Here is a 16807-nt window from a genome sequence, read left to right on the forward strand (position 1 = left end):
AAATTTTATATTTTGTATTGTAAATACAAAAAAACAGTAAAAAAAAAACAAAAAACAAAAATGTATAATTTCTGTGTTTATGAATATGATTATTTTTATGATCCATAAGGTAATATTGATTACCTTATCAGAACAATCAGAAATGTCTGTTGGAAGCCATAGCATAACACCTAAAGTTTGGATTTGTAATCAGCCATTGTGCTGCTGATGTAATTAAGAAATTCATTAATATTAACGATAAACTGATTTAGGAATATCGAATTTTATTTTATTTGAAGTAAAAATGTAATAAAATATTAAAAACAGTAATGAAAATAAAACAAAACTAAAAAAAAATGGCTGCATTATAAGATGTTTGCATTTTGGGGCTGTTTTTTATGCCCCATGACTTATGAAATGTGTTGCAACCACTGAAATTTAAAGATGTTTCAAAATTGTTTCTTTTTATATTTAAAGAAAAGACAGTGAACCTTGAAATTGGTTCAATGATTGATGAGTGTAAACCAACTAGAGAATGATAGTGAAGTGGTGCATGAAAGAATCAACATTGGCTTTTTAAATTAAAAATCTTCAGTTGGAAGTCAAAAATAACCAGCAGCAACTAAGATTGTGAGATCTAGGTTTTGCACTTTTTTGTAATAGTGCAGATGTAGAATGGGGATTTTCTTGTTAATAGTTACACTGTTACATAGTTACAAATGTTGATATAGCTGCAATGAAAGTTAAAAAGTTAAATGCAGGACTAATGTAGATCTTGAATAGTGTGGTAACAATCCTGAACTAGTCCTTATTATAAAATTTCTGAGATTTTTCAGCCTCTCTGCATTCAGGGGATATAATGGCTATCTTGAAAAGGAAAAGCAAGCTAAGAAAAATGTAATAGAATTGTAGGAAATTAAGGAAGCTGAAATGGAAAAAAACAAAGAATAAAATAGCAGCAGTTTTTGAAATTCAGCAGAAAGCTGCAAAGAAAGAGGTAAAAGTTCAGGCATGTATATCAAGCATTTGGGAGAGGCTAATAACAGATTTAAAAAAAAAAAAAAAAAAAAAAAAGTACTGCAGAAGAAGGATTTTGAAGGCACAAAATTGGCACAAGCTATGACAGAAGTAGTTATGAAAGCCATTGAAAAAAAAAAAAAAAAAAAACAGTAAAAAGAAAAAGGTGGTTGATATGCTACATAAAAAACTGAATAAAAGGAAGGGTAATATAATTAAAAAATCTTCTCAGGCTCATCCACCAGGTCAGAAGAGTTTACAATAAATCATGAGTACAATCTACTTCACTAAAAACAAAAGTTAGACTTATGAGGAATTGAATTATTTGTTGCGTATTTTTTATTGTATGTAACCAAATTGTTTTGCATTCTTAATTCTTACATTAATTAATGAAACATTAAAAGTCATGACTATACTCTCTCGAACTAGAATTTAACTTTGATATATATTGTTGTCAGCTTGGATGGAGTACAGCTATGACTTTTAGGAGCATAATCATAATCTTTTTGGCACAAAGCTAATAAAGTTGAATTCTTATCCTAATTTTAGTAATTTCTTTTCATTTCTTCATTTATTATCTTAAAGACTCATTTTATACTTGCACTTCAATATGAACGGGAATATGACTATTTGAACAGGAGTATAAAAAGCACATTTTAAAATTGATTCTTTACAATATCAAAGAAATCTATTATCTCTTTGTGGTGTGTATTATTAATATCATATTCATTTGCATAACTTGGAATTTGTCCAGAAAAATAATGTTTCATTTTATTATAAGTTCAATAGTAATTTTCCAGACCTCTAGTAATGATAAGTGAAGTAATGATTCACTTATAAAAGTGAACATGTTAATTGCTGTTAGTAAATTTAATAGCCAGATAGTTGCATTTTAAAGATAAACATATTTTTAAATACAGGCAGTCCTCACTTTGCAAGGTAGTGCCTGACCATAAAAATGACTGTGCAAGCTGAAACCACGCAAAACAATCTTAATGGAAAATATTACGATTGTTCCGTAACTTTTAAAATTTTTTGTCAAAACTAAACATTAAAAACTCTCTTACTGTTGGTTATAAATGTATAGGGAAATGAAAAAAAATAGTAAAACTAATATTTATTTAGTACACTGTAATTTAAAACAATAGATACGCTGAGAATGAAAGTGTTTTATTTCTTTGTAAAAAACTTATCAAGTTTGGTCAGTGCTTGCCTTCTCATTGTATAACTTACAATATGGAGCGAGTGAGCATATTTTCTATGCCTTGGCAAACAGTCACACTCTTTTCTAAGTTTGGATCAGCTACCAACATTTTATCCTTTGCACTTTCAATGTCATGAAACGTCTCAGAGAGTTCCTTTAATGTGAAGTTTTTTTGCCATTGTCACTTCCTCTGGGATATCTTCATCCTTTTCATCACAACTACTTTCCTCATTTATGTCGATAAGTTCGCATTCACTAAGTTTCTCTGATTGCATAGCTAGAGTCTTGAACGGTAGCAGTGTCAATGTTCACACAGTCAGCTATTTCTTTTTACCTTCGATTCGAATCCTGCAAAATTATTTGCACAGTGTGGTAAAAGTTTCTGCCATGCTGCACGCATGTTACTTCCTGCCATGATGCTTGAATGTTTTCAGTTGCATGCTTTGTCATTTCTTCCAAAACTCAGCTAAAGAAATTGCATGATCTCCAGTTGTAGTGTCAATAGCCTGTCCGAAAGTCTGTCTAAGATAATAGGCTTTAAAAGTTGAAATAACTCCTTGGCTGGATTAATGAAATTGTGTTTGGTGGTAAAAAAGAAATTTTCATTCAATTCCCCAAGAGAATCATGATGACCTGGAGTATTATCCAACAGTAGTAGTGCTTTAAAAGTTAATTTATTTTGCCTATGGTATCTCTCTATCGCTGGAAAAAAATACGATTGAAACCAGTCTTGAAACTATGTTATTGTAATCCATGACATTTTATTTGTATGCCAAATGACTGGTAGAGATGCTTATGATTTTTTTTAATGCCCCGGGATTCTCAGATCGATAGATAAGCATAGGTTTTAATTTAAAATCACCCTCTGTGTTGCTGCCTAATAAAAAAGTTAATCTGTCTTTAACTCCTTTATGGCCACTTCATGAGTTTGCCTTTTTCGTCGCATAAATTCTTAATGGGTTTTGCCTTCCAAAAAAGACATGTCTCATCAACATTAAATATTTGATGATGATCATAACTACCTGCCTAATCCTTGGAATCTGAGTGCAAATTTTCACAGCAGCATCCTTATCTGTGCTACCAACTTCACCAGATAGCTTAACTTTAATCAATTCATGCCGACTTCTGAAATGATGAAATCAGCCTTTACTGGCAGTAAAAGGCTCTTCTCCTTGTAATTACCATTTTCCTTCAATGCAGCAACTAACTTCAATGCTTTGGCCTGAATTGACCAAACTGATTGAGATTTTATTATTTTATTTTTTTGATTACAGTCTTCAGTCCAAAGTAGAAGTAAACGCTCCATTTCAACCATAAGTGCCTTTCTGTTCCTAGTGTAATTTAAACTAAAAGATGTTGAAGCGTCTTTACCTTTTTTATATTCATCAGACCTTTTCAATATGGTATGTACTGTAGCTTCATGGAGGCCTAGGTCTCATCCTATCTTTGCTGTTGCCATTTTCAAATTTTCTAATCACATCCAATTTCACTTCCAGTGTTATCACTTTTCATTTCTTTGCTGCACTTTCATCTTTTTTGGCCAATTCTCTCTTTCAATTATCCAGTTTTGTAAAATGTCATGTGGGTTTATCACTGGGAGACAAGGAGGCAACACAACTACATGCTTTGATGTCTGTGAGTGAACTGAATAACAGATGCGCAGTAACTAATCACTGACAGATTTTGAAAGAAGTGACATGATTGGTCACTGATCATGATGTGCATCTGTTATTTAGTGATTTGTAGACTAAAGAGCTAGCAGCAAAGTTTGTACTTTATACAATTACTCACAGTTAAGTTACCGTGGTAACTGAAATTTGAACCGTTTTGTTGGGGGACTGGTGTTATTTAACTAAACCGTGGTAACTGAAATTCATGCATATCAGGCCAGTGCAAAGCGAGGACTGCTTGTATATTGAACTTTAAACATTTTCCATTTTTGAACCAGAAATGTGTGATTAGTATGTAATGAAGTTTTGCTTTCTGATTTCTCTTATTTAACTGTAGTTTTATATTCATAGTCAGCTTCTAACGATGCACATTCAGTACAAAGATCATCAGCTCCAAATATGCCATCTAATGAGCTTCAAACCATCACTAGCTCACCAAAGATTAAGATACCGAATTCTGAAAGGTATATAAATTTTTTCCTCTCTGAACTCTTATTTTATTCAATGTGACTTTTATTTATTTAAGTGAAAATTATTTTCTGTATTCCATAAATACCATAAAATATGCATATTTATCCTGTGAAATTCTGTAAATAAGGAATGCTGATGCTGTATGACTAACAACGAACTCATTTAATCAACAACTGAATAATATGGAGGAAAAGCAACTGTACCACTGTAAGAACATTGAATAACTTACTGGAGACCATTTTCTGTAAAATGGTCTCAAGTAAGTTATTTCTCAGTTTTTAATTTTATAGCGCATTGGAATAATTAAGGATATTAAATTATTCCAATGTGCTGTAAAATTAAAAACTGAGAAATAGATGTTGTTTGATATGAGGGGTGATCGTTTAATTCGCTGACTGGTGCAAGATCTTATCTTAATTGTCATCATCTGAATCTCTTGTGGATTTCTCTTTCTCGAAATACCGTACCTTGAACTTTACACACTTTCACCATCATATCCATGCATTAAATGCTTCTTGCAAGACATTTTTCAAAAGACCTGCTTCTGTTGTGACTCTGCATGCATTGTTGCGTCGGATGTGAAACGCTTGCTTTTAGAGCTTTCTTCAGACATGGAAACAGAAAGAAATCATGCGGGGGGTAAGTTTGGTGAATAAGAATGTGGCAGAACCTCAGCTCCCATGGCAGTGATCACTGACAGCACAATATTAGCTGTATGGGGCCTGGCATTGTCTTCATGGAGAAACCACTTCACACCAGAATATGGCCATCCTACCAAGACACTCATTACCATACTCTTCATTCATCTCTTTAACTGTTTCTGATGCATTTAAGCCCCATCTGACATGATACTTACTTCAAAACAATCATCAGTGGCACACGGCTAAAAAAACTCTTCGCACAACACTAACTCGACAGGTACTACCATGCACACACAGTCTGCTCAGTAGCAATCGGGGAGAGTGCCTCTAATGGCAGTTATGGAAAGTTCGTGCAGTAAACAAAATCTTGTACTAGTCTGTGAATTGAATGATCACAACTCATATATCTGTTTCTCAATATATATATATATATATATATATATATATATATATATATATATATACACCGATGAGCCAAAACATTATGACCACCTACCTAATATGATGTTGGTCCTCCACATGCAGCCAAAACAGCTCATCCCCGTCGAGGCATGGATGCTACAATTTCTAAATGTGTCTTGTGGTATCTGGTACCAACACGTAGCTAGCAGATCCTTTAACTCCTGTAAGGTCCGTGGTTGAGACGCTGCAGATCGGAGTTGCTGTTCCAACACAAACCACAGATGCTTGATGGGATTGATGTCTGGGGAATTTGTAGGCCAGGTCAATACCTGGAAGTCTTCCTCACATTCTGCAAACCAGTTTCGAACAATCTGGGCAGTGTGGCATGGTGCATTATCCTGCTGAAAGACAGCACCACTAGAGGGGAAGACTGTTGCCATTAAAGGGTCTACCTGATCAGCAATGATGTTTAGGTAGAGTGTAGAGTGTATTTAGTATTAGTATTAGTAATGGCCGCATGGTGCAAGAAAGCCTATGGCTTATGCTGCACCAGCAAAAAAAAAAAAAAAAAAAAAATTAGTGTCAAGCGGCACCAGGGGTTCCCCCATCTCCACGTTGCTTTCATTGTAGGTGCGCCAGTTCACTGGAAAGGCCAGAGATTTAAGTGTATGGATATTGTATACGTATAATGTTATGTACCGTTGTTCTTCTTGTCATTTAGTTGCTGGACCCCTGCTGAGGCCCAGCGTTGCCTGCACTCAGCCGCGTGAAGGCAGGCCAGGTATACCAGCCTGCCATTATAATTATTTACTCTGGCAAGTCCTGCCACCTAATTTCCTGAGATTTCAGTGGCTAGGACCTAAAAAAAAATTATCTTTCGTGTAGGGGGGGGGGTAATAGCTCTAGGATTTGAAAGGCTGAAATTATTGGCAAACAGTAATTTGGACATGTAGGGCAAACGTTTATGTACAGATAGAGTAGGGGAGGGAGACTAAAGACTGGGGAGGAGAGAGAAAAATGGGGTCAATAGAGAAGTGACCCCAATAGGTGTCAAAACTATTATATTTAGGCCACCCGAATAATTAAATTCATCTGCCGTGCTGTCTTATGTCTGTTAATTGAGTGTGTTCTATGGTCGATTTGTCTGTTTGCTGGACGAAAAACCCGTTTCTAGGGAAAAAACCTTGCTATCTATGCCCGAGACTGACTAACTCAGCCATGGAGTGAAAAAAGCCCATTAAAGTTCCTCACATCTTCGACGGGATTCGAACCCGGGCAATATAGGTGTCAGTGGGGCATGCTCATGCTCCACCAGAGGGAAAAAATGGGGGTAGCGAGGAGGGGAGAAGACAAGAGGACAGTTACCTTCCCCTGCCAGGGAAGTGGAGTGGAAAATAAGTCAGGAAAGAGTGCCCAGCTCGGGTCGCCAATTGGCGCATTTGCAGAAAATCTGGTGTTCAAGGTGGGGAAAAGATACGGGTCCAACGAAGCAGTTGGAACCAGTTCCCCCATGTCATTCATGGGCATGTGTCCATCCAGGTAGGTTGAGGTCAGTTACATTTATGGGTTATATACCCGACCAGGGTAGTGTCTCATAGATTGTCTTTTGCATCCCGGAGGGGTCTGGTCCATTGATCCTGTTTTCGTCATCAGGGAGGGCGGTCCAGTACCTTTTCCATCCAGTGAGCCCATCATTTCTGTGGTGTGGGTCCTATTCAAGTAGGTTGGTTGGGTCAGACAATTTGGGTTTCAGTGCTGGTGTATTTGCTCATAGTCCAGTTGTTGTTGAAGTTTCGTGTCTGCTACAAGGCATATTGTGCCCTTAGTTCCTGATGCAGAATGGGTTCTTCTTCTGGAAAAGAGTTCCTGTGCGAATTTGGTGAAGTTCTTATATTCTTTGCTTGTGTCCAAGAGATGATGCTCCTGGTCTCGTGGCAGGTAGGCCAATCTTGTTATTAGGTTTCCACGAAGTTTGTACATTCATGCATGAGGTGGATCCAGCTTTCCGGTTTGCCACATGAACAGTTGGGGTCTTGGAGGAGGCCCAGAGATTTTTTGGAAACAACAGAAGGATCTTAGATATTGCTTGAGCAGCATGGTGCATAGTTAATGTAAAATATCAAAAGAGGAATGAAGCACTTTTAACCTACATGAGAATCTAAATATTTGCTTATTTCCAGGTGGAAATTATCTATATAGATGGAAATGAGATGTTTCAATATTGCAACAACAGCAATGACTGATAAGGTTGGCAGAAACCTACTAAAAAATTTCTACTATACACAATTTCCAAATGGAAATAAACAGATATTCAGATCTCACATAGGTTAAAAGTGTTCAGTTCTCTTTTAATACAGGATAGCAGAAGTTTTTTTTTTTTTTATACTTCAGACTTTGGACTTGAAAATAAATTTCAATTACTTTTAATGACTATTGGCAAATCTGAGCGCTTTTTGATTTTCGTTAAAAGACAAAACTTTTTTATCACTTTTTTTTTATCTGTATGTCTTATTTTTGGTACTAATTATTTTTGATTGCTTAATACAAGGTGAAGGTCAGATCCAATCTAAAATCCTCTATATACTCCCCTGGGTCTTAAAGTTGCTTATGATCCTTTTCTATTATTTACTCAATAATGCATTTCCGGTTTCTGTTATGCTTCTTAAACTTAGGCCATTTTTAGGTTAAATACTGTGTTTGGAATTAAGAGCACATGGCTTTTGTAAAATTACAGTAATCATTAACCATAATTATTATGGTTTAACTTTGCAGAGTTAACTGTCATTTCCCATCCTTCTGTAAATCTCAGTGAGTGGATATCTCAGTAGGAATGTGTCAATTTAATATTCTGCCAGAAAACTAAGGCCTTAGGCCATAAATCAGTTAAACATATATCACACATCATAACAGCATAATACAAGTGTTCCAGCTGATAAATCTGATCTGTGATATAAGGCACATAAAATTTGCCAATTATCCAACAAAAAATAGACATAACATGAGATGGCGCACATGGCCCTTAAATACTCATTCCACCCCAATACTGTCTTTGTTGCCAATTAATAACATCCAGCACATATTTCAAATAAGTACTGGCTGTTATGTCATTTTAATTCTTTCACATTATCAAGACAACTGGGAATAATGTGCATATTTATCCCCCCACCCCAGAGTTACCCTTAGTTTTGTTCATTCAAATTTACTGGGATACTACATTTTCATTAATTTACCATCACTTACAACAGTAAGCTCATGAATAATTGCATTACGAGGAGCAGTACTAAAGTAATGCCTCCTATTTTTTTCCTCAGAAAATTTAATTCCTACAACTATGACTTTTAACATCAATTAATCCTCAATCATTAATAAACATTATTTTTCCAAAAAGTCATAATTTTCTATATGCTTCCACCATCTCTGAGTCATACGCTGTATTACAATCCTGTAAAAGTCCCTACTCTTGCTCCGGAGGGTTTTGCGAACACTGTGCTTGAGCTGGTCAACGTCTACGAAATGGATTCCACAGAGTGCATCCTTCAGAGGGCCAAAGAGGTGATAGTCAGAAAGGAGGTGCAAGATCTGAGCTATGAGAGGGGTGAGGAAGAACAGTGCACTCCAATTTTGCAATGGCCTCCATCGTGTGCATACTGGTGTTGGGTCGTGCATTGTCATGGAGAAGAACCTCATTAAGGTTTTTGTCCAGTCAACTCTATGGATGTAGGCTTTCAACTTTTTCAGCACTTTCACATATCAATCTGAACTGATTGTAGTGCCATGCTCCAAGAAGTCCACGGTTTTAGATTCCCAAATCCTGGTAGTCTAAAAGGCTGAGAGAACTGATATTCAGGTCTCACTTGTGAGTCAAGTGGGTCAAATTTCAGCAAAGCCCAGTTGCCCTCAGCTTGCACCTTCAGAATGGCAGGACTGTTAGTAATGGTGGGTATATTCTCCTCCCTTCCCCCTTTATGAGCATGGCTTGAAACACTGCAATTGTATACACGAGGTGACCCAATATAAGCAAGAGTTGAGGTGTAGCTTCCATATAACAGAGAAGAATGCCACCCCTCTGTATCACCATGCAATACTAGATGACACAATACCATCTGGTGCAATATCACTACTTTGCTTATTAGAGGCATGAAGTGGCAAAACCCATGTTTAGTTTCCAGAGCAAAGCTTCTACATTGCCAAAGCTTTGTTCTGAAAACTAAACATGGCCTTTGCCAGGCAGTATGAAGACTGTCTTTTGAGGTTATGATGGGACATCAGAGTAAGAGATCCAATATTCCTTACATTTTAAGGGTATGGCTCTAAAACAGTTTTCACAAGCCGACTGCTAGATAGTCAAGGATTGAACAGTCTATAGGTGACATGCTAGGAGGCAACCAGATCAGCTACTATATAATCTTGCTGCTTCTACTCTGCCACCTGGTGACTGAAAAGGCAGTGTGTGTATGTGGGAGCCATTGTCATTAACAATGCATATCATGTAAAGGAGCTGGATATCATCATTCATTATCATTAGCTATATGGTACAAGGAAGCCTGAGGCTTACGCTGCACCAGCCAAAAAAAGTTTCCCGAGTTACCCTGAGAGAGAGAGAGAAGTAGAAGGGAATCACCAAGAAAGAGAAAAATGATGAATTAATTTAATTAATACATGTCCTCTCCTTTCCTACTTCTACTTTATCAATTGAATGCAACACAAACAGTAAAATTATTAAAACAAACTTATCTGTGAAAGAGCTAAACCTCTCAAAACGTTCTCATTCACTTCACAAATATGCATGGTCATTAGTTCCAATCTCAATTTCCACTAACAATCTGTCAAGGCCTGACTTACTGTTTCTGATAGATTCTCAATCATCAGATGTCTAAACCAGTACTCATCTCACTTGCCCTAATTCCTTTTGTTGTAAATATATATATATATATATATATATTTTTTTTTTTTTTTTTTTTTTTTTAAATGAAAATCCCAAACACAAGTATTAGAACCTATAGTACTTAGTACCATGCTTGGTTTGGAGGTTGAGAAGACGAAATAAGATATTTGTTGATATTAGACTTGAACTTCTGTAGACAGTAATTTTCAGGAAATAAGTATGAATGAAGGTTGTTCCAGAAAAAGGCAGTTGAATGAATAAACAAGGAAGATGAAAAGTTGGTTCTGTGAGTTTCAAGTTGGACGGTAAATGGATGTTGGCTGGTGGCGGCACGTGTTCGGACTGTTTTGAAAGAGAGAGAGAGCCAGAATTATAGAAGCCAATTCAGAAGGACAGTTACCATGGAAGTATCTGTAGAAAAGGCATGCGGCAGAAACAGTACGTCTATGAGACAGAGAGTGGAGAGACTCTGTTAGAGATGAGTCATTAATTAACCTAACTGCCCTCTTCTGAATGGAATCAAGAAGCCTGAGAGAGGTTTTGGAGGCACCACCCCAGTTGTGGGAACAATATTCCATGGTAGGGCGGATTTGTGATTTGTACAGAGTGAACAGCTGTTTGGAAGAAAAGTAACACCGAGAGCGAAAGAGAAAATCCAAGTTTTTTAGATGCAGAGGAAGCAATGTTTGTAATGTGCTTGTGCCGAGAGAGATTAAAAGTCAGGGTAATCCCCAAAAGAGATATATCATTTTGCCTAGAAATCGGAGTGTCACCAAAGATAAGCATAGGAGAAGAAGAATCCTTTTTGCGAGATATAAGACAAGACTGAATTTTAGAAGGATTGAAATCAACTAAGTTGTCTTAGGGATGCAGAACTGCAATTTGGGGAGTACAACGTCTACAGAAAGGATAGGAAGGGGGGAGGGGTTATGCTATTAGTTAAGAAACACATAAAAACCAAGGAAGTGAAGCCAGTCGACATCGCTGGACAGTGTAGTGTTGAGTCAGTTTGGTGTGACATAAGCATTGGGAGATCAAAATTGAGAGTAGGAGTGTGCTATAGGCCTAATGACTCTGATGAGTATAATAAGAAACTGTACAGGGAAATAGAGTGGGCCAGTAAATCACAGAGTCTTATAATGGGAGATTTTAATTTCCCAGATATTGACTGGAATTTGGGGGCTGGTCACTCACACACTAGCAGGGCTTTTGTGGATTTATTGGATGATTGTTTTCTACATCAGCATGTTCGGGAGGCAACTAGAGGGAGTAATACTCTTGATTTGATTATCAGCAGTGATTCCTCATGCATTAAGAATCTGCAGATAAATGAACCACTAGGTGGCAGTGATCACAGTGTGCTGAAATGGGATTTACTCAAAGAGGTAACTACCATTAGGGGTAAAGGGAAGGGTTATTGCTTCCGTAAAGGCGACTACGATGGACTGAGACAGTATTTAAATTCTATACAGTGGGACCAACTGATGATGTTACCAACAGCAAATTCAAAATGGGAAGCATTCAAAGAACTTATCTTGGAAGCTACTAGGCTTTACATACCAACTAAGAAATATTGTTCAAGGTTTAGGCCAAAATGGATGTCAGATGAACTAATGAGGCATATGGCAGAGAAGAAAAATGCATGGGATACTTACAAATTAACACATGACACAGAAGCCTATGATAGATACAAGTTGATATGCAACCAAGTTACAAAGGAGGTTAGGCAGGCGAAGGCAGATTACGAGAAATCCTTGGCAAGGGATGCAAAGAAAAACAGCAAAGTGTTCTTTACTTATGTAAACTCTAGAAGGAAGGGGATGAATCAGATTGGTCCACTTGATATTGATGGGTCAAGTGTTGATGATCCTGCTCAGGTAGCTAACAAACTAAATGAATATTTTGCATCGACATTCACATATGAGGAGATATTCAGCGAGGGGAATGCCAGAGGTGTATTCAACTCTAGCAGTAAGCTACAGAATCTTGAAATAACTGGGACTAAAGTGGAGGAGAAACTGTTGAAGATAAACACAAGAAAGGCACCCGGGGTGGATGGGATCTATCCAGTTATATTAAAGGAGGCAGCAAAGGAAGTAAGCAAACCCTTAGCCATAATTATGAGAGCTTCCTTGGACTCAGGGGAGGTACCCATAGACTGGAAATGTGCAAATGTGACCCCAATTCACAAAGGAGGATCAAAGGCTGACACAAGTAATTATAGACCTGTGAGCTTAACTTCTGTTCCAGGAAAATTAATGGAGGCACTGGTTAAAGAAGCACTGCAGGATCATTTAGACAAGACTTCAGTTATAGCTCGGACACAGCATGGTTTTGTTAAGGGGAAGTCTTGCCTGACCAATTTGATTGGATACTATGGTGCAGTCACAAAAGAACTGGATGCAGGGAATAGCTTTGATATTATATACTTGGATCTTAGAAAGGCTTTTGATACTGTTGCACATGGAAGACTGCTACACAAATTGGAGCAGTGTGACATTGGAGGCAAATTGCTGCTATGGATAAAGGGGTGGTTGAGGGGGAGAAGACAGAGAGTGGTAATTAATGGACACTGCTCATCGTGGACTAATGTTATTAGTGGAGTCCCTCAGGGCTCAGTGTTGGGTCCATTATTGTTTTCTGTATTTATAAATGATATTGATGATGGTATATCAAGCTTAATGTCCCAAGTTTGCAGACGATACAAAGGTTGGCAGGGTTGTCAAGGACACTACTGACACTATGCTGCTTCAACAAGATCTGGAAAGGTTGAGCAGATGGGCTGAGAGGTGGCAAATGAAGTTTAACATTGACAAATGTAAAGTACTACACATGGAAAACAGCAACCCCAGAGCAACGTATCAACTCTGTGGTACTACACTGACAGTGGTAGAGAATGAAAGGGACTTGGGGGTGGTTGTGCAGGCAGATATGAAGTTCTCTGAGCAGTGCAGACGGGCTGCAAGAGTAGCTCATGGAGTATTGTCAATGATATACAGGAATTTTTCCAGCAGGGATAAGGAGGTGATTATTCCCTTGTATAAGGCAATGGTCAGGCCACACCTGGAGTACTGTATACAGGTCTGGAGGCCTCATTTCAAGAGGGATGTAGAGCTGCTGGAACGAGTATAGAGAAGGGCAACAAGATTAGTGAATGGAACAAAGGGGTGCTCTTATGAAGAAAGGCTTAAGTTTTGCAAATTACAGTGTCTGGAGACTAGGCACCAGCGAGGTGATCTGATAGAGGTGTATAAAGCCTTGAATGGTTTAAGCATGCTCAATGCTGATGGGATTCTTCCTCTAGCTCAGAAAAATCACCTGAGAGGGCATAAATTCAAATTGAGGAAAGACAGATGTAGGATAGACGTGCGGAAATTTGCCTTTTGCCAGCAGGTGGTTGGTTGGTTGGTGGAACAGACTTGCATCCCTTGTAGTGGAGGTTGATAGCCTAAATAAGTTTAAGGCTCAGCTGGACAGGTATTTTGAACGAACAGAGGGGTGAAGTTGGAAGGGGTTTTTTTTTTTTTTGACCAATGCCGCGTAAGCTTGCTTTCTTGCATCAAATGCCTCTACTAATGCTAATGCTAAAGTCTTTGCCCCACTGGAGAATTACCTGTAGATCGGCATTTAAGGAATTGGTAGCGGATATTCGAGAATTTGAGACTGATTGAGCAGGGCAAGGTTTTTCAAAATGGAAAGTGGAATGCAATGTGCTATCATTAGCAAACTATGGATAGGATTTCCAGTCAATGGAAGAAGGTCATTAATATACAAGAGGAAAAGAATGGGGGAAAGAACTGAACCTTGGGGGGACACCGGCATTAGTGGAGAAGTTAGAAGACAGAGCCATCTACCATCGCTCTCAGTGAGTGGTCAGAGAGAAAACTGGATAACCAATTACAAAAAACAGTTGGCAAACCATAAGATGGAAGCTTATTTAGAAGACCTTTATGCCAAACATGATCAAAAACCTTTGAGATGTCTAGAGCAACTGCTTGTGTTTCCCAAAACCTTTCCATTGAATTTGTCCATAAATGGGTAACATAAGTCAGAATATCACTAGTGGATCGACACTGACAGAATCCATACTGGCGATCGTTGATCAGACGGAAGGTTTCTAGATAGTTTAAGAGTTGGCGGTTAATTGATTTCTCCATTACTTTAGAAAGAGTTGAAGTAATTGCAATGGGACGATAATTGGATGGGTAGGATTTGTCACCCTTTTTAGGAACTGGATGGATATGAGCAAATTTCCAAGCAGACGGAAAAACACCTTTGAAATAAAAAAGTGACAAAGAACAGGAGTAAGTTCAGGAGCACAGGTTTTGAGAACAAGTGGAGAAATACCATCAGAACCTGGAGCTTTCTTAGAATCGAGATTCGTCAAAATCCTTCTAACATCCTTTTGATGGAAGACCACAGGAGGCATTGAAAGGAGCATGTTGGGAATGGTGGGAGGTGTTTTACCAAGATCATTAATACATGAGTTGGAAGAAAAATGGGATGCTAGCAGGTCAGCTTTATCCTTAGCTGAAGTGACAACAGAACTATCTGGTTTTAACAGAGGTGGGAGCAGAGATGGGCAAAAGTCACGCCCAATAGTTTTGGCAAGAGACCAGAATTAGGGCAAGAAGCAAGTTTTCTACTCTTAGCCTGTTCGAAATCTAGTTTGGACTGATTAATGACTGCTTTACAATTGTTGCGAGCTTTGGTGTAGGCAGAAAATGAAACTGAAGAATTGGAAACAAGCCAATTACGATATGCAACATTCTTCTCTTGAACAGCCTTAGCACATATATTGGAAAACCAAGGTTTAGATAAAGGACGAGATTTTAAAGTGGAGTGTGGAATAAAGGACTCCATTCCAACAAGAATAATTTCACTGACAAGATCTAAGCAAACGTTGACATCAGAAGTTTTGAAACAGTAGTCCAACCAAGGAAAAGAAGAAAATAAATCTCGCAAGTCATCCCATTTTGCATTCTTGAAATGCCAAACAATACGAGGTTGGGAATAGCCATGCGATAAAGGCTCCATTGGAGAAGAGACAATCACCAAGTTGTGATCTGAGGTACCCAAAGGACCACTCACTTCGACCGTGTACTTAGAAGGGTTGTTTGTGAGAAAAAGATCAAGCGTGTTGGCTATATGGTTAAAATTGTCCTGTAGGTAAATGTAGGTTTTTTGTATGTTTACCTACAAATTCTTGTAGGTAAGTGAACAATCTGTGCAAGATCATTAGAAATTGCAAAAGCCTCAGCATCTCGACCAGTTGGGTTGGTGTGACTAGAAAACGGAAGCCAGTTGGAGTTGTGAACATTAAAATCACCAAGGAAAATTACCTCACTGTTAGGAAAGTTGGACTGGAGAAAGTCAAGTTGCAAAGAGAGGAAGTCAAAGAGCTCCAAGTGATTAGTGGAGTTGGGAGAATGGTAGAGACAACAGATGAATATGACACAATGAGGTAGAGAGATTTTAAGCAAGAGAAGATTGAAGAGAGGAGATTCCAAATTACCAATTCTCTGACAGTGAATATCAGAACAGATATATGCACAAGTACCACCTTTGAGGCGAAAGGAATCATACAGTGAATAAGTTGGGCAGCTGAGATGAGCAGTAGTTGAATTAACCGATAACTGAGATTCTGTCAGAAAAAGTACATGGGGTTTGGCAGACTGCAAGTGGAAATGGACATAGTTGAGATTAGAATCGAGATCACTTTCATTTGTGAAATGAACTAGGAAGTGTTTGGAAGGTTTAGATCTTTTTGCAGATAAGCTTATTATTAGTTTGACAATTCATGGTGTATTCAATAGTAAGAAAAAGTGGGGGGGAGACATTCTGTATGAAGTAAAATATAATTTTTGGATATGGCATACACATGGTAAGAATATGCCCAGATCCTTGACATAACGTGGCCTCGACAATGTCCCATGCATACACACTACTCGGATTCCCTCCAGTCACTATCTGGCAGAGTAGATGTAGCAAGATTATACACTAACTGATCTGGAAGCCTCCTAAAGAGTTACCAATAGGTTCGGTCCGGTGTACTAACTAGCTGCCGGCCATTGAAAAATTCAAGATACAGTGGTACCTTGGATTACGAGTAACTTGGTCTGCGAGTGTTTTGCAAGATGAGCAAAAATTTTTAATAAATTTTAACTTGATAAACGAGCGAGGTCTTGCAATACGAGTACAGTCAGTCCTCGTATAACACGTGTTTGCATTACACGAATTCGATCATACACAATTTATAAATAGGGGAATGATATCTTATATAACACGAACCGAATTCGCTTATGCACGATTCGCCTTTGTGTTTACAAGAAATGGCAGTCGAACGCAGAATCACCCCAAATGAACGCAACACGATGGGAATGAAGAGAAGATTCCGAAAATGTATTTATGTGTTTTATATCAGTGAAGGGGAAACACATTTCACCATAATAACGTAAAAACCAACACAATTCCAGCTATCGGTATAATCGCAAATGCAATTAGACCGAGTTTACTACCAGTTTATAACAGATTGCAC

General features: G+C 38.0%; 1 protein-coding gene across 2 annotated transcripts in view; it reads left to right on the plus strand.

Moving 5' to 3' along the window:
- Positions 1-16807, plus strand: part of Lpin (phosphatidate phosphatase LPIN) — a 257365-nt gene that overhangs the window by 169496 nt on the left and 71062 nt on the right. For both annotated transcript variants that reach the window (XM_090385615.1, XM_090385616.1), the window contains one exon: positions 4222-4334. In XM_090385615.1, coding sequence (XP_090241741.1) covers positions 4222-4334 — 113 coding nt within the window. The remainder of the gene's footprint in view (positions 1-4221; positions 4335-16807) is intronic.

This window comes from Mastigoproctus giganteus, chromosome 12, assembly GCF_048544385.1.
Source record: "Mastigoproctus giganteus isolate SK-2022 chromosome 12, ASM4854438v1, whole genome shotgun sequence".
In the NCBI taxonomy this organism is placed as follows: domain Eukaryota; kingdom Metazoa; phylum Arthropoda; class Arachnida; order Uropygi; family Thelyphonidae; genus Mastigoproctus; species Mastigoproctus giganteus.